This window comes from Pelodiscus sinensis, chromosome 22, assembly GCF_052426305.1.
Source record: "Pelodiscus sinensis isolate ZL-2025 chromosome 22, ASM5242630v1, whole genome shotgun sequence".
NCBI lineage: Eukaryota > Metazoa > Chordata > Testudines > Trionychidae > Pelodiscus > Pelodiscus sinensis.
In genome coordinates, this window is record NC_143073.1 from 22,168,207 (window position 1) to 22,187,281 (window position 19,075).

Genomic DNA, 19,075 nt, shown 5'->3' on the forward strand with positions numbered 1-19,075 from the left:
GTAGCTCAAATGGCATAGCTTATTTCGGCTTTAGCCCTGCTGTGTAGACGTGCCCCTAGAGACTAACAAAATATATATAGGATTCTGAGCTACCATGGGTAAAACCCACTTCATCAGATGAGTTGGAGTGGAAATAACAGAATCCAAGATATATAGAGATTTAACAGTTACCTGTCAATTGTAGGAGCCGTGTTAATGAAGCTAATTAAGTGGGCTTGATGTGTCCCATTCATAGTTTTTCATGTGAAAATGTGAATGTCAACGGCAGGAGAAATTGGCTTTGTTGTGTGTTAACCAATTAATGTCTTTATTCAAGCCCAGGGCACCAGTGTCAAATTTGTAAATGAATTCCAGTTTAGCAGTCTCTCTCTCTAATTGGGTGGTGAAATACCTTGGTAGCAGACTGGCTACTTTTAAATCCATGATTGAGTGTCCAGGCAGGTTAAAATGTTCCCCTCCGGGTTTCTGTGGGTTACCTTTCCTGATGTCTGATTGGTGTCCATTTATCCTTTGTCGCAGAGACGGCCTGGTTTGGTCAATATCCACAGCAGAGAGGCATTGCTGGCACAGATCACATTAGCACATGTGCAGTTGTTATGAGCTCCTGATGTGGCGGTTGATGTGGGTAGTGCCTGTGGTGGTGTGGCTTGTGCAGATGTGTGGGCAGAGTTGGCACCAGCGTTTGTTGCAGGGGTAGGTTCCTGGGGGAGTATGTCTGAGGTGTGATGTGTGGCGGCTGGTGAGTAATTGTTGCAGGTTGGGGGTTGTCTGTAGGCGGGGCCTGGCCTGTCTCCCAAGGCTGTGAGAGGGAGGGACTGTTCTCCGGGAGAGGTTGTAGATTGTCAGTGATGCACGGGAGGGGTTTGAGCTGGGGGCTGTAGGTGATGATTAGTGGGTGTTCTGTTATTTTCCTTGTCACCTGTCTTGAAGCAGGTGACTTCTGGGTACTTGTCTGGTTCTGTCCAAGTGTTTCCTCACTTTGCCGGGGGTATTTCAGTTGTAAAAATGCCTGACAGAGACCTTGTGGGTGTTTGTTACTCATCACAGAGTAATGGTTTGCAACATGATGCTGCAAAACCCATAGACGTCAATGGGAAAGAACTACTAGAGAGGATGGGCTGTTTTTCCATGAAACTTTGGCTTCCGTCTCGATCAGCCTCGGCACACGGCATTGGAACAGACAGAATGCGGCACACCCCACCTGGGCCCGAGCTACCCGGCCATTAGACTGGTCCAAGCTACAGACTGGGCAGTAGAACAGCGGCAGTAGGATGGGGGAGGATGTGTGGATTTTCATGTTGTGTTCTCAATAAATGTGGCACATTGCCATATCCCCCGAAAAAAATCCCACGTGCTTCTTATAAGCATCACAGCCTGGACCGAACACTGCACATGGCATAATATGTGGCAAAACAGAGCAGGATCCAGACGGTACACTGCACGTGGCACAACGCAGAGCAGGATCCAGCCGGTACACTGCACATGGCACAACGCAGAGCAGGAACCAGCCGGCACACTGCACATGGCACAACGCAGAGCAGGATCCAGCCGGTACACTGCACATGGCACAACGCAGAGCAGGATCCAGCCGGTACACTGCACGTGGCACAACGCAGAGCAGGAACCAGCCGGCACACTGCACATGGCACAACGCAGAGCAGGATCCAGCTGGTACACTGCACGTGGCACAACGCAGAGCAGGATCCAGCCGGTACACTGCACATGGCACAACGCAGAGCAGGAACCAGCCGGCACACTGCACATGGCACAACGCAGAGCAGGATCCAGCCGGCACACTGCACGTGGCACAACGCAGAGCAGGATCTGGCCAGCACACTGCATGTGGCACAACACAGAGCAGGATCCAGCCGGCACACTGCACATGGCACAACGCAGAGCAGGATCCAGCCGGCACACTGCACATGGCACAACGCAGAGCAGGATCCAGCCTGCACACTGCACATGGCACAACGCAGAGCAGGATCCAGCCGGTACACTGCACGTGGCACAACGCAGAGCAGGATCCAGCCGGTACACTGCACGTGGCACAACGCAGAGCAGGATCCAGCCGGCACACTGCACGTGGCACAACGCAGAGCAAGATCTGGCCAGCACACTGCATGTGGCACAACACAGAGCAGGATCCAGCCGGCACACTGCACATGGCACAACGCAGAGCAGGATCCAGCCGGTACACTGCACATGGCACAACGCAGAGCAGGATCCAGCCGGCACACTGCACATGGCACAACGCAGAGCAGGATCTGGCCAGCACACTGCATGTGGCACAATGCAGAGCAGGATCCAGCCGGCACACTGCACATGGCACAACGCAGAGCAGGATCCAGCCGGCACACTGCACATGGCACAACGCAGAGCAGGATCCAGCCGGCACACTGCACATGGCACAACGCAGAGCAGGATCCAGCCGGCACACTGCACGTGGCACAACGCAGAGCAGGATCCAGCCGGCACACTGCACATGGCACAACGCAGAGCAGGATCCAGCCGGCACACTGCACATGGCACAACGCAGAGCAGGATCCAGCTGGCACACTGCATGTGGCACAACGCAGAGCAGGATCCAGCCGGTACACTGCACGTGGCACAACGCAGAGCAGGAACCAGCCGGCACACTGCACGTGGCACAATGCAGAGCAGGATCCAGCCGGCACACTGCACGTGGCACAATGCAGAGAAGGATCCAGCCGGCACGCTGCATGTGGCACAACGCAGAGCAGGAACTAGCCGGCACACTGCACGTGGCACAATGCAGAGCAGGATCCAGCCGGCACACTGCACGTGGCACAATGCAGAGCAGGATCCAGCCGGCACACTGCACGTGGCACAACGCAGAGCAGGATCCAGCCGGCACACTGCATGTGGCACAACGCAGAGCAGGATCCAGCCGGCACACTGCACGTGGCACAATGCAGAGCAGGATCCAGCCGGCACGCTGCATGTGGCACAACGCAGAGCAGGATCCAGCCGGCACGCTGCACGTGGCACAACGCAGAGCAGGATCCAGCCGGCACACTGCACGTGGCGCAACGCAGAGCAGGATCCAGCCGGCACACTGCACGTGGCACAACGCAGAGCAGGATCCAGCCGGCACACTGCACGTGGCACAACGCAGAGCAGGATCCAGCCGGCACGCTGCATGTGGCACAACGCAGAGCAGGAACCAGCCGGCACACTGCACGTGGCACAACGCAGAGCAGGATCCAGCCGGCACGCTGCACGTGGCACAACGCAGAGCAGGATCCAGCCGGCACGCTGCACGTGGCACAACGCAGAGCAGAATCCAGCCGGCACGCTGCACGTGGCACAACGCAGAGCAGGATCCAGCCAGCACACTGCACGTGGCACAACACAGAGCAGGGCCCGAGCTAACCAAGCATTAGACCAGTCCGAGCTACAGACCGAGCACTAGAATAGTGGCAGCCGGACAGGGGAGGATGTGTGGATTTTCACATTGTGTTGCCATATCCCCCGGATGTGGCAGGGCGGGTTTCATACCAGGCTCTTTCCCATCCGTGTTTTAGACCCATTTCAAGTGGGGGAGGCAATGGCCTGCTGGCCCCCATCTCCAGTGCCCAGGAGCGATCCCTACCCCCACAGTCCCCCCCCCCCCCGACATTGGAATCTCAGCAGGTCGCAGCACAAAAAGTGGGCACTGGGTGGGGGCGGTGAGTACATGTGTCCTAGACCCCTAGATGCAGGGCAAGTGTCTGGAGTTGCCAGAGTTTCTGGCCTTGGGTAGGGGACAGCCAGGCTGACTGCCCAGCATAGGCAGAGCCCGAGGGGATCAAAGCCACCCTGAATGGCCTGCAGCCCCACCAGCCCTGGAATATCTGCCAGGTCTGCCAGTGTCGTGCCCGTGTGCCAGCCTGGCTCTAGTCTCCATGCCGGGACCTGTCCCTTAGATCGGTCGGTGCAACGTCCGGCAGCCAGACAGCAGCACCTTTGCCTCTGGGGCAAACTCAGAGCCACCTCTCAGCCCCCATAAGATTAACCTAATAGAAGCCTGGGATGGGGTGGACCAGGCGCTGAGGCCCCCTGCTGGAAGCCCTGTTGTCCTGCCACACCCCAGCCCAGGAAAAGGCCATAGGTAAGTCCTCTGGGAGGCTAGACCAGCTGTGGAGGAACGGGCCAATCAGAGGCCAGAAAGCCCCTATAAAAAGACCTGCAGGACCAGAGTCTGCTCCGTTTCTCTGGAGCCCTGAAGACAGTGGCTGGCTAAGGGAGCGGTGGCACCATGGAGAGCTCTGTAAGGGGAGCGAGCAGGAGGCTATGATGCACTGAGGTAAAACCCTGAGCTGGGGGCAAGAAACCGTCCTCTGGAAAGGCCTGGGAGGCTGCACTTGCTCCTGGGTGAGGAAACCGCCGGAGAGACAAAAGGGATGCTAGCAGAGGGCGCTGGGATGGCCCCTGTTAAGTGTGTCCCCCAGAAGGGGCCCTGATTCCCCACCAGGCTGGGTGGCTTGGCCGGGGAGGTCTGTTACAGAGCCCTGGGCAGAAGACAGGAGATGCCCTCTCAGCCAGAGCCCCCTGCCCCTCTAGGGGAGATGCAGCCAGTGAGCCTAGCAGGGGAGCTGCACCCCATGTTGCAGAGAGAGACTGGCAGGGGGTGTCCTTATGAGGCTGTTCCCAGCTGCCTCTCCCCAGAGCTGGTCACACCAGGGCATGTGCAGGCAGCATTGCAGGGCGGCCGCTCCCGGCTGCCCTGCCCCGGAGGTGGCTGAGTCTCGGTGGTGAGCTCATTAAAGAAGGAATTAGCATTACGGAAATTGGCAATGTCCAATTTGACCTCCCACTTTGCCTAGGCAAACCGGCTCAGGAGCCTGGGGGGGAAGGGTTAGGGTTCGGCCTGTCCACGCTGGCTGCCGCAATGGCTTGTTTACTTTGTATGGGGAATCCTCCAGGGAAAAGGGGAAGTGCGGAGCCGGGCAGAGATGAAAGGTTAGATCCATCCTCCAGGCAGGGCTTTATTGGGGAAGTTGTTGAACATGATGGAAACAATATTAGATGGTAAACAGAGAGAGAGGCCGGCAGCAGGCAGGGATGGGGACTGCTGACACCTAGGGAGGAATCCTTCCCTGCAGCCCCTGCCAGCTTAGCCCGGGGTCCCCTCCACCCCACCCCTGCCGGTGCCCCTCACCCCTAACCCGCAGCCACTACCAGCCCAGCTCTGCCCCCCGCCCCCTGCCTGGCTGGTGCCCCTCACTGCCAACCTGCAGCCCCTGTCAACCCAGCCCTGCCCCCAAGCTCTGCTGGTGCCCCTCTCTCTACTCGCTGCCCAGCTCTGCCCCCCATCTCTGCCAGTGCCCCTCACTCCCGACCCACAGCCCCTGCCAGCCCAGCCCAGGGGCCCCCACCACCCCAGCTCTGCCAGTGCCCCTCACTCCCGACCCACAGCCCCTGCCAGCCCAGCCCAGGGGCCCCCACCACCCCAGCTCTGCCAGTGCCCCCTCTCTACCCACAGCCCCTGCCAGCCCAGCACCCCTCCCCAGCTCTGCCAGTGCCCCCTCTCTACCCACAGCCCCTGCCAGCCCAGCCCAGGGGCCCCCACCACCCCAGCTCTGCCAGTGCCTCTCACTCCCGACCCACAGCCCCTGCCAGCCCAGCCCAAGGGCCCCCACCACCCCAGCTCTGCCAGTGCCCCTCACTCCCGACCCACAGCCCCTGCCAGCCCAGCCCAGGGGCCCCCACCACCCCAGCTCTGCCAGTGCCCCTCACTCCCGACCCACAGCCCCTGCCAGCCCAGCCCAGGGGCCCCCACCCCCCATCTCTGCCAGTGCCCCTCACTCCCGACCCACAGCCCCTGCCAGCCCAGCCCAGGGGCCCCCACCCCCCATCTCTGCCAGTGCCCCTCACTCCCGACCCACAGCCCCTGCCAGCCCAGCCCAGGGGCCCCCACCACCCCAGCTCTGCCAGTGCCCCTCACTCCCGACCCACAGCCCCTGCCAGCCCAGCCCAGGGGCCCCCACCCCCCAGCTCTAGATGCCAAGGGCTGTGTTTGGGCCCAAGAAGGGGATCTGAGCGCCGGGACCTCCCCCCACCTCTGCAGGGGGAATGGGGACTAGGTGGGGAATCAGGACTCTGGGGTTCTGCTCCCCACGTCTCCGCTGATTCCGCCCCCTGCTGGGTCTTTGTCTAATTTTGGCCTCCAGTCACCTTGGCGCTGGGCTTGTGCCCTCACCCCCGTGTGTGTCTGGGGGGGGTCGGGGGGGGTCCTCCTTTCCCAGCCTCCTCGGCACTGGGCTTGGCCGGGATCCCCCCCCCCCCCTCTGCCCCCCGCGGGACTCAGTCTTCCCAGCTCCCCTCCCCCCCACGTGCATCTCCCCCAGCCCACTGTAGCCCCGCCCCCGCGGCTCCCGGCCCCGCCCCCGGGAGGCTCCAGCTGGTGCGGGGGCTGCCGCAGCCGCGGAGAGGAGCGGACGGGACGGGACTGGCGGCAGCTCCCCACAAGGGACCCAGGGGGCCGGCCCCGCGCAGCGAGGTAAGAGCCCGGGGCTGGCGCTGGGGACCGTGTCCCGCCTTCATAAATCTCAGCGCGTCCCTGAGATCCTGCCCCACAGCCCCTGCCCCCTCATAGCCCCCCTGTCCCCCCTCCCCGCACGGCCGGCCCCTTCCCGCACCCCTCTGACCCCCCCTCGGGTATCTGCCCCTGTGTCCTCGCTGCCCCCCTCTGGCTAGTTCTCTCCCCAGTCAGCCACTGACCCGGCTCCTCCGGGAGTTCAGTGAAATCCCCCCCCCCCCCCCCCGCCCTAGGAATCAACCCCCTGGGGAGGGGGAGAGGCAAGAAGGGGGGGGGCATGAATGGCCGGATGGGCAGATGGAGATTCCAGCCTTATGCCAGCTCCTCAGTTCCCTGTATTCAGCCACTCACTGTCCTGGTGCCAGAACAGAGCCCAGGAGTCCTGCCCCAGTCCGCTCTACCCACTAGACCCCACTCCCCTGCTAGGGCTTGAACCCAGCGGGACGGTGGCTGTTTCGCACCAATCTTTCACTAGGACTCCTGGGTTCCGTGCCCAGTGCTGGATGGAGTGCGGCTTAGACTGGAAAGGCCTCCCGCCCCCAGAGCCAGCCAGTGCCCCGCCCTGGGGCCAGATGGGATCTGGGGCGCCCTAGAGGGGAAAGGCCCCCTTCCCCGCCCCCAGAGCCAGCCAGTGCCCCGCCCTGGGGCCAGATGGGATCTGGGGCGCCCTAGAGGGGAAAGGCCCCCTTCCCTGCCCCCAGAGCCAGCCAGTGCCCTGCCCTGGGGCCAGATGGGATCTGGGGCGCCCTAGAGGGGAAAGGCCCCCTTCCCTGCCCCCAGAGCCAGCCAGTGCCCCGCCCTGGGGCCAGATGGGATCTGGGGCGCCCTAGAGGGGAAAGGCCCCCTTCCCCGCCCCCAGAGCCAGCCAGTGCCCTGCCCTGGGGCCAGATGGGATCTGGGGCGCCCTAGAGGGGAAAGGCCCCCTTCCCTGCCCCCATAGCCAGCCAGTGCCCCTCCCTGGGGCCAGATGGGATCTGGGGCGCCCTAGAGGGGAAAGGCCCCCTTCCCCGCCCCCAGAGCCAGCCAGTGCCCCGCCCTGGGGCCAGATGGGATCTGGGGCGCCCTAGAGGGGAAAGGCCTCCTTCCCCGCCCCCAGAACCAGCCAGTGCCCTGCCCTGGGGCCAGATGGGATCTGGGGCGCCCTAGAGGGGAAAGGCCCCCTTCCCCGCCCCCAGAGCCAGCCAGTGCCCCGCCCTGGGGCCAGATGGGATCTGGGGCGCCCTAGAGGGGAAAGGCCCCCTTCCCTGCCCCCAGAGCCAGCCAGTGCCCCGCCCTGGGGCCAGATGGGATCTGGGGCGCCCTAGAGGGGAAAGGCCCCCTTCCCTGCCCCCAGAGCCAGCCAGTGCCCTGCCCTGGGGCCAGATGGGATCTGGGGCGCCCTAGAGGGGAAAGGCCCCCTTCCCTGCCCCCAGAGCCAGCCAGTGCCCCTCCCTGGGGCCAGATGGGATCTGGGGCGCCCTAGAGGGGAAAGGCCCCCTTCCCTGCCCCCATAGCCAGCCAGTGCCCCTCCCTGGGGCCAGATGGGATCTGGGGCGCCCTAGTGGGGAAAGGCCCCCTTCCCTGCCCCCAGAGCCAGCCAGTGCCCTGCCCTGGGGCCAGATGGGATCTGGGGCGCCCTAGAGGGGAAAGGCCCCCTTCCCTGCCCCCAGAGCCAGCCAGTGCCCCTCCCTGGGGCCAGATGGGATCTGGGGCGCCCTAGTGGGGAAAGGCCCCCTTCCCTGCCCCCAGAGCCAGCCAGTGCCCCACTCTGGGGCCAGATGGGGGCCCAGTGCCCCCTAGAGGTGGATGGATGGTGGTGGGTCCTCTGCCCCAGCTGGCCAGGGCTGGAACATTCTGTTTACCTTCTGCAGAAGCTGTTGTGGCTTCCCAGCAACGCAGGGCTGCACCTGCTCGCTGCTGTCCCTGCCAGCGGCCCCGGCCCCAGCCCTGGGAGCCGCTAATGGGATCCATTTGTTCCCTCTGCCTCTCAAACACCTCCCTGCAGGCAGTGGGGTCCAATGGTTAGAGCGGGGGGGGGGAGGGCGGGAGTCAGGACTGCTGGGCTCTACCCCTGGCTCAGGATGGGGGGAGAGGTGTCTGGTGGTCGGAGCAGGGGGTGGTGGAGGCCAAGACTCCTGGGTTCTCTGTGGCCCTGGAAGGGGAGTGGGGTCTAGTGGTTAGAGCAGGCAGTGGGAGCCAGAATACTTGGGTTCTACTCCTGGCTCTGTAAAGGCAGCGGAGTCCAGTAGCTACAGCGGGGGAACCAGTGCTAGTGGGGACAGCAGGGGGTACAGGCAATCCTGATCGCTCTGGGGAGACGAGGCCCCCAGCCGGGACAAGCAGGAGCAGCCGAAGCTGCAAATCCTGCTCCGCTGGGTGCCAAGGAGCCTGCCCTCGACCCCGTCTCCCAGCACCCTGCGGGCTCCCAGCCGCATCTGGGAGATGGGCTTGCTTCAGCGAGGAGCCGGGCGCGGTGCCAGCTTCCCTCGCGGCCGAGCACTTCGGATGCAGAAGTGCCTATTGGCTGCCCTCCTGCGGAAGGGCCCCGGGGGGGGGGGGGAGCTGGGGGTTAGAGATGGGGGGGGGGTGTCGCTGCTGCACCCTGCTGGAGGGGCTGAGCCCTGCTTTGGGCGCACGCTGGCAGGGCCGTGCTAGGTACCCACACACCCACCTTTCAGAGAGCAGCAAAAGTGGGTCTGGCGAAAGCCAGCCCACCCGACCTTGCACCCCTAGCAGGCGTCTGGCTCATGAAGGCCTGTCTCTGGTACAGCGATCCGGATCGCTCTGGGGAGACGAGGCCCCCAGCCCGGACAAGCAGGAGCAGCCGAAGCAGGATTTGCAGCTCTGCTGGGTGCCAAGGAGCCTGCCCGTGACCCCTGATCTGCCCTGGGCCAGGGACTCTCTCCTTGCGGGACCTGAGCTCCTTAAACCCAGTGGTGGGGGGTCCCACGGGCTAATTTGCCAGGTGGCAAACGGGTTTCTTTCAGGAGCTTTACGGGGTAGCCAAGTTAGTCTGTTACAGGGGGAAAAACCCCACAACAAATGGTCTGGTAGCACTTTATAGACTGACAAAACATGTTGATGGGATCGTGAGCTTTTGTGGGCACAGCCGACTTCTTCAGATGACCAGAGTTGTGAGTTTAGGATGTGCAGACCCAAAATAAATAGGAGAGAAAGGGTGGAGGGAAAGCGGGGGGCAGGGGAGACAGGGAGCTAGAGGGAATTAGTAAGTCTCTGAAGATTGGGTAGTTAAAATGAAGCAGGGAAGAATCCAAGTCAAAGGATAGTATCCTTCCTGACGTAAGAGTCCACACAAAGAGTTGTTTGCACCTTCAACTCTAATTCCAATGCTTCTCTGTGGATCTGGCTCGTAGAACTGGTTTGTGACAAGACTTGAAGATCTTTTAAATAGTGATTTGGAAGATTGAAGTGTTCCCAATAGGTTTCTGTATGTTTCCTTTATGTATATCTGATTTGTGTCCATTGATTCTTTCCTGCAGAGACTGTCCAGTTTGTCCAATATATATCTATAGCAGTGGGGCATTGATGGCATAGATCAAATTACTGGCTGTGCAGTCAAATGTCCTTTTGATTTGGTACCTTAGATTGTTGGCTCCAGTGATGAATTTGTCAGTGTAGATATGTGGGCAGAGTTGGCATCGTTTTTGGTTGCAGGGCTGGGTTCCTGGAGGCTCGTGATGTGGTTGTGTGGCATGGTTATCAGAAAGAATGCGTTTCAGGCTAGGGGGTTGTCTAAGCAAGAACAGGCTTTTCTCCCAAGGCCTCAGAGTGAGGGATCATTATCCAAGATGGGTTGTAGATTGTGTATGTGTTGGAGGGGTCTGAGCTGTGGCCCATAAGTAATAACAAGAGGAGTTCTGTTATTTTCTCTTTTGGGTCTGCCTTGAAGTAGTTCATGTCTGGGGACTTTCCTGGCTCTGTCAATTCCATTTAGCCTTTAGCAGGCGGTGCCAACTCTGTCTGCTTTTCTGCCCAGAAGGCAGCGCTCCCAGCCGGGGGTAACTCCCATTTTCTCCTTTTCCCTGCAGGCCCCTCACAGCATTTAAATCCATTCCTGGAAATCGGGAGGTGCCGTTTGGCTTTCACATCACGCAAGCAGCAGATTGGCTGCCCGGTGCCATTAATACCCTCGTGGGGTGATCCGTGGAGGGGGGGGGGAACACTATGCGAGACGCACCCTGTGGGGTGTTAGATGCTTGAGTACAGCACCTCCCCCCGAGAGATGCGGAGCCAGGACGCCTGGGTTCTGTCCCCAGCCCTGGCACTGCACGGGGATGGGACCTGCAGACAGAGCCCCTGCTCCTGGTGACTTTATTTGAATATTTGGAAACTACTGTGAGTCCCATACAATAAAACAGCTGGCCAAGGAGTTCCAGAATCGTGCTGCCAACCCCCCACTCTAACCACTAGACCCCACACTCGTATCAGAGCTGGGGCTAGAACCCAGGGATTTTTGCCCCCAGCTTCCTCCAACCACTAGACCCCACTCTCCTCCCAGAACTGGTACTAAAGCCCAGGTGCTCTGGCTGGCTGCCAACCTCCCTGCTCTAGCTACTAGACCCCACATCCCTGTCAGAGCCGGGGCTAGAACCCAGGAATCAGCACTGACCCAATTTCCCCGCTCCAGGTGACCCAATTTCCCTGCGCCAGGTGAGCTGTCCCCAGGCGACTGAGCAGCTGCCACAATAGGAACACCCAAAAGCTTTCCCCCCATCATTGCAGGGTGGGCTGGGGTAGGGCAGATCTGGTGGCAGAGAAAACCAGACCATCCGGCCTTCCCCATCCGGGCTCCAACAGAGCAGAGGGCCTGGCCCGTCGGATTGTGGCCCGGAGTCCTGGGCTCTAGCCCCATTTCTTCCTGGTAGTTTAGCAGCAGTGAGGTCTAGTGGTTAGAGTGGAAGGCCAGGGTGGAAGGCCAGGCATCAGGACTCCTGGGTTCTCGCCTTGCCCCTGGAAGGGGAGTGGGGTCTAGAGTTACAGCAGGGCAGGGCTGGGAGCCAGGACTCCTGGGTTGTCTCCTTAGCTCTGGGAGGAGAGAGGGGTCTAGCAGTTAGCGGGGCTGGGAGCCAGGGCCCCTCTGCTTTAGAAGAGCCAGAAGTGACGTGATCCACACAGCAGCTGTCAGTCTGCTCTGGTGCCCAGCAGCTCCCCCAAGGCTGTCAAAGCTGCCCCCTTCATCCCTCCCACATTCGAGGGCAGAGAAATTGGGATTCCTCCTTAGCTCCCCTGAGCAGGCAGATGGGAAACCCTCCCGTGCCGGCAGCTGCATCCATCTGTCTGGCTGCTGTCATCACTAGTGCGCTCAGCACGCACCCTGCTGTACCCGTGCGCTTGGTCCTCTCCACGCAACCAGGCCCAGATCCCCTGGCATGGTGCCACGCACCAGTCTGCCGGGGTTTTCCCAAGCCGTTTTCCCATCTGAGCCAAGCTCGGCACCTCGTCCCCTCCCTATGGGGCCTGCACTGTGAGACCCCTCCAGCAGCGGGTGCCCCATCGCAGTGTGGACCTTCCCTGAGTCACTCGCTGCCCAGGTCTTGGGGGGCTTGGCTATACAGTGCAACCAGGTAGAAGACGTAAGGGATACCAGCCTACTATATCTGCGAGGTTGCGGAGTTACTCTCGGAGCTGTTGACCTAGAGGCCTGGGATTGGTGCTCCGCCGACGGCCTGCAGGGGGGAAGTTGCTGCCTGAGGCTTTGTGGGCCCAGAAAGCTATGGGGATGATAAGTTTGGAAGGGGGTTGGAGTTGGCGCCTGGGCAGGAAAGGCCCCGGGTCCCAGTCCCTGATTCTCTGAGCCTGCTGGGTCTGGATTGGAACTGGCGACCCTTGGGGGAGTGGGAGGGGGAGGTGTACACCAGGCCCTATTTCTGGAGCCGAGGTAAAGCAAATAGTTTAGGGGGACCCTGCTGATTTCCAAGGGAAGAGCCAGCTCAGAGTGGAACCCTGCTGGAATAGCAGCAGGCTGGCTGGTGATGAGGAGGGAAGATTTATCCCCCCGTTAAGAGAGACCCAGCTGCTGACCCCAGAGTGGCACCGCTGACCCCACCTGCCTGTAGATTTTAGAGCATTTTGGAGGCTCCGTTGCCGACCCGGGAGCTCTGTTCCACTTCAACGATGCAGCGACGAGCGTGCTTGCTGAGCTGAGTACAGGGCCTGCCCCTCAGCCAGGGAGGAAGGGGCCGGTGGGTTTTATAGATGGGGGAGGGGGAGAAACTGAGGCACGGAGAAAGTGACTTCCTCAAAATTGCACAGGGAGTATAGGATAGAGCTGGGAACAGAACTCAGGAGACCTCGCTCCACTCCTGCCCCCCCCAACGCTTTAACCACTAGACCCCACTCTCCTCCCAGAGCCAGGATAGAACCCAGGAGTCCTGGCTCCCAAGGGCTGTTAGCCTGTGCTGCTCACTAGAGAGGTTCCTGCATGGGCCCCCCGTCCTCTCCCCCAGCCCTTCCCGAGGGAGGCCACAGGCAGCGCTCCATTGTGGAGAGGGGGCTGTGGGAAAGTGGGGTTGTTGGCCCAGGGTTTGCAGGCTGGGTTCGGGGGATCTCTCCGGCCGGTTCCCACATTCCCACCCGCTGACAGCTAAGGCAGAGGAGGGAGGGCCAGGCCAATCAGGGACATGCAAATATGCCGGCTTCAGAGAGCCCAGATAAGCAATATACAGACATGACGTAGGCTGCCCTACCCCCACCCCACGCTTCCTGGCGCCGCTCTAGGACCCCAAGGCCAGCCCTGCCTGCTGGGGAGAGCCCCCACCCCACCCTGCAGCACAGCGCCCCCTAGTGCCATGCTGGGGCCAGCCCTGCCTGCTGGGGAGAGCCCCCACCCCACCCTGCAGCACAGCGCCCCCTAGTGCCATGCTGCGGGCCAGCCCTGCCTGCTGGGGAGAGCCCCCACCCCACCCTGCAGCACAGCGCCCCCTAGTGCCACGCTGGGGGCCAGCCCTGCCTGCTGGGGAGAGCCCCCACCCCACCCTGCAGCACAGCGCCCCCTAGTGCCACGCTGGGGGCCAGCCCTGCCTGCTGGGGAGAGCCCCCACCCCACCCTGCAGCACAGCGCCCCCTAGTGCCACGCTGGGGGCCAGCCCTGCCTGCTGGGGAGAGCCCCCACCCCACCCTGCAGCACAGCGCCCCCTAGTGCCACGCTGGGGGCCAGCCCTGCCTGCTGGGGAGAGCCCCCACCCCACCCTGCAGCACAGCGCCCCCTAGTGCCATGCTGGGGCCAGCCCTGCCTGCTGGGGAGAGCCCCCACCCCACCCTGCAGCACAGCGCCCCCTAGTGCCACGCTGGGGGCCAGCCCTGCCTGCTGGGGAGAGCCCCCACCCCACCCTGCAGCACAGCGCCCCCTAGTGCCACGCTGGGGGCCAGCCCTGCCTGCTGGGGAGAGCCCCCACCCCACCCTGCAGCACAGCGCCCCCTAGTGCCACGCTGGGGGCCAGCCCTGCCTGCTGGGGAGAGCCCCCACCCCACCCTGCAGCACAGCGCCCCCTAGTGCCATGCTGGGGCCAGCCCTGCCTCCTGGGGAGAGCCCCCACCCCACCCTGCAGCACAGCGCCCCCTAGTGCCACGCTGGGGGCCAGCCCTGCCTCCTGGGGAGAGCCCCCACCCCACCCTGCAGCACAGCGCCCCCTAGTGCCACGCTGGGGCCAGCCCTGCCTCCTGGGGAGAGCCCCCACCCCACCCTGCAGCACAGCGCCCCCTAGTGCCACGCTGGGAGCCAGCCCTGCCTGCTGGGGAGAGCCCCCACCCCACCCTGCAGCACAGCGCCCCCTAGTGCCACGCTGGGGGCCAGCCCTGCCTGCTGGGGAGAGCCCCCACCCCACCCTGCAGCACAGCGCCCCCTAGTGCCATGCTGGGGCCAGCCCTGCCTCCTGGGGAGAGCCCCCACCCCACCCTGCAGCACAGCGCCCCCTAGTGCCACGCTGGGGGCCAGCCCTGCTTCCTGGGGAGAGCCCCCACCCCACCCTGCAGCACAGCGCCCCCTAGTGCCACGCTGGGGCCAGCCCTGCCTCCTGGGGAGAGCCCCCACCACACCCTGCAGCACAGCGCCCCCTAGTGCCACGCTGGGGGCCAGCCCTGCCTGCTGGGGAGAGCCCCCACCCCACCCTGCAGCACAGCGCCCCCTAGTGCCATGCTGGGAGCCAGCCCTGCCTGCCGGGGAGAGCCCCCACCCCACCCTGCAGCACAGCGCCCCCTAGTGCCATGCTGGGGGCCAGCCCTGCCTGCCGGGGAGAGCCCCCATCCCACCCTGCAGCACAGCACCCCCTAGTGCCATGCTGGGGGCCAGCCCTGCCTCCTGGGGAGAGCCCCCACCCCACCCTGCAGCACAGCGCCCCCTAGTGCCACGCTGGGGGCCAGCCCTGCCTGCTGGGGAGAGCCCCCACCCCACCCTGTAGCACAGCGCCCCCTAGTGCCATGCTGGGGGCCAGCCCTGCCTGCTGGGGAGAGCCCCCACCCAGCCCTGCAGCACAGCGCCCCCTAGTGCCACGCTGGGGGCCAGCCCTGCCTCCTGGGGAGAGCCCCCACCCCACCCTGCAGCACAGCGCCCCCTAGTGCCACGCTGGGGGCCAGCCCTGCCTGCTGGGGAGAGCCCCCACCCCACCCTGCAGCACAGCGCCCCCTAGTGCCATGCTGTGGGCCAGCCCTGCCTGCTGGGGAGAGCCCCCACCCCACCCTGCAGCACAGCGCCCCCTAGTGCCATGCTGGGGGCCAACCCTGCCTCCTGGGGAGAGCCCCCACCCCACCCTGCAGCACAGCGCCCCCTAGTGCCACGCTGGGGTCATGGAGCTGCTGTAGCCGGAGCCAGCCAGGGATGAGAATGGAGCCCTGAGGCTGGGGGGGGAGCTGCAGCGGGGAGAATGACTCATGGCCTCTGATCGATAGGGACAGCTGAGCCCCTGGATTGAGTTAGGCCCTTATTACGCCAGGAAGAGACACCTAGTAAGTGCCTCTCTGCTCGTCTCTGGGGAGACACGTCTTCCACAAGCTGGCGACACGGCACTCGAGTGCCTGCCGAATCAATGCGGCCACAGGCCTGGCCCCGGCATTGACCCATCCTCCCTCACCGCCCGCGGAGAGCCTGGGAATCCCGACTGGAGCCACTTCCTTTCCAGGAGCTGTAGACAGAACCCGGGAGTTCTAGCGCTCCGCCCTCCCTGCTTTAACCACTAGTTCCCACTCCCCTCCCAGAGCTGGGACAGAACCCAGGTGTCCTGACTCCCAGCCCTCCCTGCTTTAACCACTAGATTCCCGCCGGTATAGAACCCAGTGGTCCTGGCTCCCAGCTCTCCCTCAAACCTGCTTCTTAGGGGCAGAGTCCAGGAGTCGGCTCTGATCCGTTCCTGAGCACCCGGCCAGTGGTGCTATGCGTTTCCCAGCACCCACCCCCCTTGGTGGCCGCATCTCCGGGCTGGAGGAGCCGTCCGCGGGTCCAGTTCTTTCCCCAAGTCGCAGGGTTCTGCAGCCAGTGGCCGAGGGTTCACTCAGCAGCCGTAGCGAGGAAACAGGATCTAGGGCGGTGGGGGGCGGATGTGGGCCGCTGAACTGACAAGTCAGGCTGTTGGCCAGATCTGGGGCACTGATACGCACAAGGCTCCGTGCCACGGCTCTTGCAACACTTTGCCTCCTGGGCGTGGAGCCAGGCTCCGCACGTGCCCCAGCAGCCCTCGGGGAGCTAAGGGAGGTGTCTGGCTGTGGCTTTCTGATGCCCCCTGCTGGTGGGCATGAGCCCCACGCTGGGTGTCCTGGTGCCCCCTGCTGGAAGGAATGAGCACTGCGGGGGCTGGGAATAGGTGTGTGCGTGTCCTGGTGGCCACTGCTGAAGGAGCTGGACCCTGCTGTGTGTGTGTGTGGGGGGGGGGGACGGACAATAAGCCCTGCTCTGTATTAGCTCTGCCCCCTGCTGGACAGGCTGTGTCAGACACTGGCTCGGGGTGTGTCGTGCGAGTGCGCGCACACACACACACACATTGTTGGCAAATGCGCCACATTCCCGGCTCTGAGGGGCTGCCTGGGAGACACCACCTGCCTGTGGCAGAGGCAGTGGGGGTGCATGGGGGGGACCAGATCCCCGCAGGAGTGGGGAGAGCTCCAGAGAGTGATGGGGCTGGGGAGAGACGGAAGTCGCTGCCCAGCCAGGCCTCTAAGGCTGGAATTAAAGCCGGTTTGAGAGGGCTCCCCTAGCCACTGAGATCACAGCCTGTGAGTCAGGCTGGATGGGGAAGGACCCCGAATCCCATTCCAGGCCCCCACTGATCTGGCCCCTAGAGGGGAAAGGCCCTGCGTCCTGCTCCCAGCGCCCCCTGTGGGAATGGCCCCACCTCCACCTCCCGATGCCCCCTGGGGGAAAGGCCCCACATCCTGCTCCTGGCGCCCCCTGGGGGAAAGGCCCCACGTCCTGCTCCTGGCGCCCCCTGGGGGAAAGGTCCTGCACCCAGTGCCCCCTAGAGGGGAAAGACCCCACGTCCTGCTCCTGGCGCCCCCTGTGGGAAAGGCCCCACCTCCCAGCCCTGACTCTCCGCCCTCTCTCTCCCCAGGTGCGATGGCCCCGCAGCCCGAGGAGCGCGCCCTCTACCTCTCCATCTACCTGCTGACCCTCCTGACCGGCTTCCCCACCAACCTCCTGGCCCTGCACGCCCTCATCCGCAAGCTGCGGCGCAAGGCCACGCCCAACTGCATCCTTCTGCTCAACCTCACCCTCTCGGACCTCTGCTTCCTGGCCTTCCTGCCCTTCAAGGTGGCCGAGGCCGTGGCCGGGTGCTGGCCGCTGCCCGCCTTCCTCTGCCCCCTCAGCGGCCTCTTCTACTTCAGCTCCATCTACTCCAGCACCCTCTTCCTGACGGCCGTCAGCGTGGAGCGCTACCTGGCCGCCGCCTACCCCCTCCGCTACAAGCTGCGCCGCCGGCCGGCCTACGCCGCCCTGGCCAGCCTGGGCCTGTGGCTCTGCTCCCTGGCCCACTGCAGCATCGTCTACGTGACCGAGCTGCAGCCGGCGAGCGAACCGGCCAACACCACCGGCGCCTGCTACGACAACTTCACGCCCATCCAGCTGCGGGTGCTGCTGCCCGCGCGCCTGGAGCTGGGCATCGTCCTCTTCCTCGTGCCCTCCTTGCTCACCTCCTTCTGCTACTGCGGCTTCATGTGGGCGGTGGTGTCCTCCCCCCACATCAGCCGGGAGAAGAAGCAGCGGGCCGTGGGCTTGGTGGCGGCCACTCTCGCTGTCTTCATCATCTGCTTTACGCCCTACAATGTCTCCCACGTGGTGGGCTTCTTCCAGCGGGCCAACCCGGCCTGGAGGGACAAGGCCTTGCTCCTCAGCACCTTCAACGCCAGCCTGGACCCCATCATCTTCTACTTCTCCTCCTCCGCTGTCCAGCACTCCTGCTGCAAGTTCCTGGCCCGGCTCTGGGCCGTCTGTGCCCTGCCCCCCTTGGCTAGGAAGGTCTTGTGCAGACGGACGGAGAGGCTGGCGCCTGGGGGGCCCCAGGACCAAGACAGAGGCCAGATTTACTGCTCCAAGCTGTGAACTGAGCAGTCCCCCCAGCCTAACCCAGCGGGCTATGAGGGCAGGACTCCTGCATTCTATCCCTGGCACTGGGGTCCAGGTGATGGGAGCATGAGGGCTTAGACTCAGGGTCCTGTTCCCAGAGCCTGGGGTCCCCTCTCTGGAGCCAGGGCCAAGCTGGGAAGCACCAGCTTCGTGACACATTGGGGTCAGGATTGGAACCTGCCATGGAGCTATGTCTAGGCCCAATGCCTGCTTTCCTTCTGTATCAAAGGTCTCTGGCACCCGCCATGTCAAGGGACTCCCTGGCCCACGAGGCCAAGCTGACAGAGCCCAGGGCCTGCTGCATAACCCCAGGCAAGTCAAGTCACCACTTGGTGCCTCAGTTTCCCCAGCTGTACGGCAGGGATACTGACCCCCCCCCCCCCAAAAAGCACTGTGGGATCTAAGGAAGAAGAGCCAACAACTGTTGTCAGCGTCATCTTGGGACCAAGTCTTGATTATTAGCAGAATGACCCTCCTCTCATGAATTCTGTCGGGACTCAAACCCGCCACCCTTGGAACTAAAACCCACAGCTCTGCATCCTGCCCCATGGCAGTGCTGCAGCAGGAGGGTCGCAATTGTAGGCTGTTCTCTAGGTGGGTCAGATGGTGCACGCTGGCAGTGCACCTCCATGGCAGTAGGGGGCAACAGAGTGTGCTGGTGCTCATAGAATGCAGTGGTGGGAGGCCACCCGCAGGCAGTGCAGGGCAGGGGCTTGTGCTGTGTGAGCCCGCAATGTCGCCCCCTGGTGAAGGCGCTGGGTAGGGCAACGCTACAGGCACCCTGTGTTGGACTCTCCTGGAAATGCACCCATCGGGGGCCTCATCTCAGACTTTGATCATCCATTTTGCTGCTACTGCCTGGATTTGTCCCCACCTCTGTGTGTGTGTGTGTGTGTGTGTGTGTGTGTCCAGCCAAAGGTGCCTCATTAGCCTCTGTAATCATGGCAAGGAGAAGCTAATTAAAGTGGCCGATGCAGGGCACTGAA

At 63.1% G+C, this 19,075-nt stretch overlaps 1 protein-coding gene across 2 annotated transcripts; it reads left to right on the forward strand.

Moving 5' to 3' along the window:
- Window positions 1-4,205: 4,205 nt before the first annotated feature.
- Window positions 4,206-19,075, forward strand: LOC102456774 (free fatty acid receptor 3-like). Of its 2 annotated transcripts, none has more exons than XM_075907066.2 (2): window positions 4,206-4,306; window positions 17,077-19,075. In XM_075907066.2, the coding sequence occupies exon 2, from the start codon at window positions 17,082-17,084 to the stop codon at window positions 18,063-18,065; it is 984 nt and encodes a 327-aa protein (XP_075763181.2). In that variant the 5' UTR covers window positions 4,206-4,306; window positions 17,077-17,081; the 3' UTR covers window positions 18,066-19,075. The 2 variants fall into 2 exon arrangements, with proteins under 2 accessions (XP_075763181.2, XP_075763179.2); XM_075907064.2 differs by lacking the exon at window positions 4,206-4,306 and adding an exon at window positions 6,380-6,502.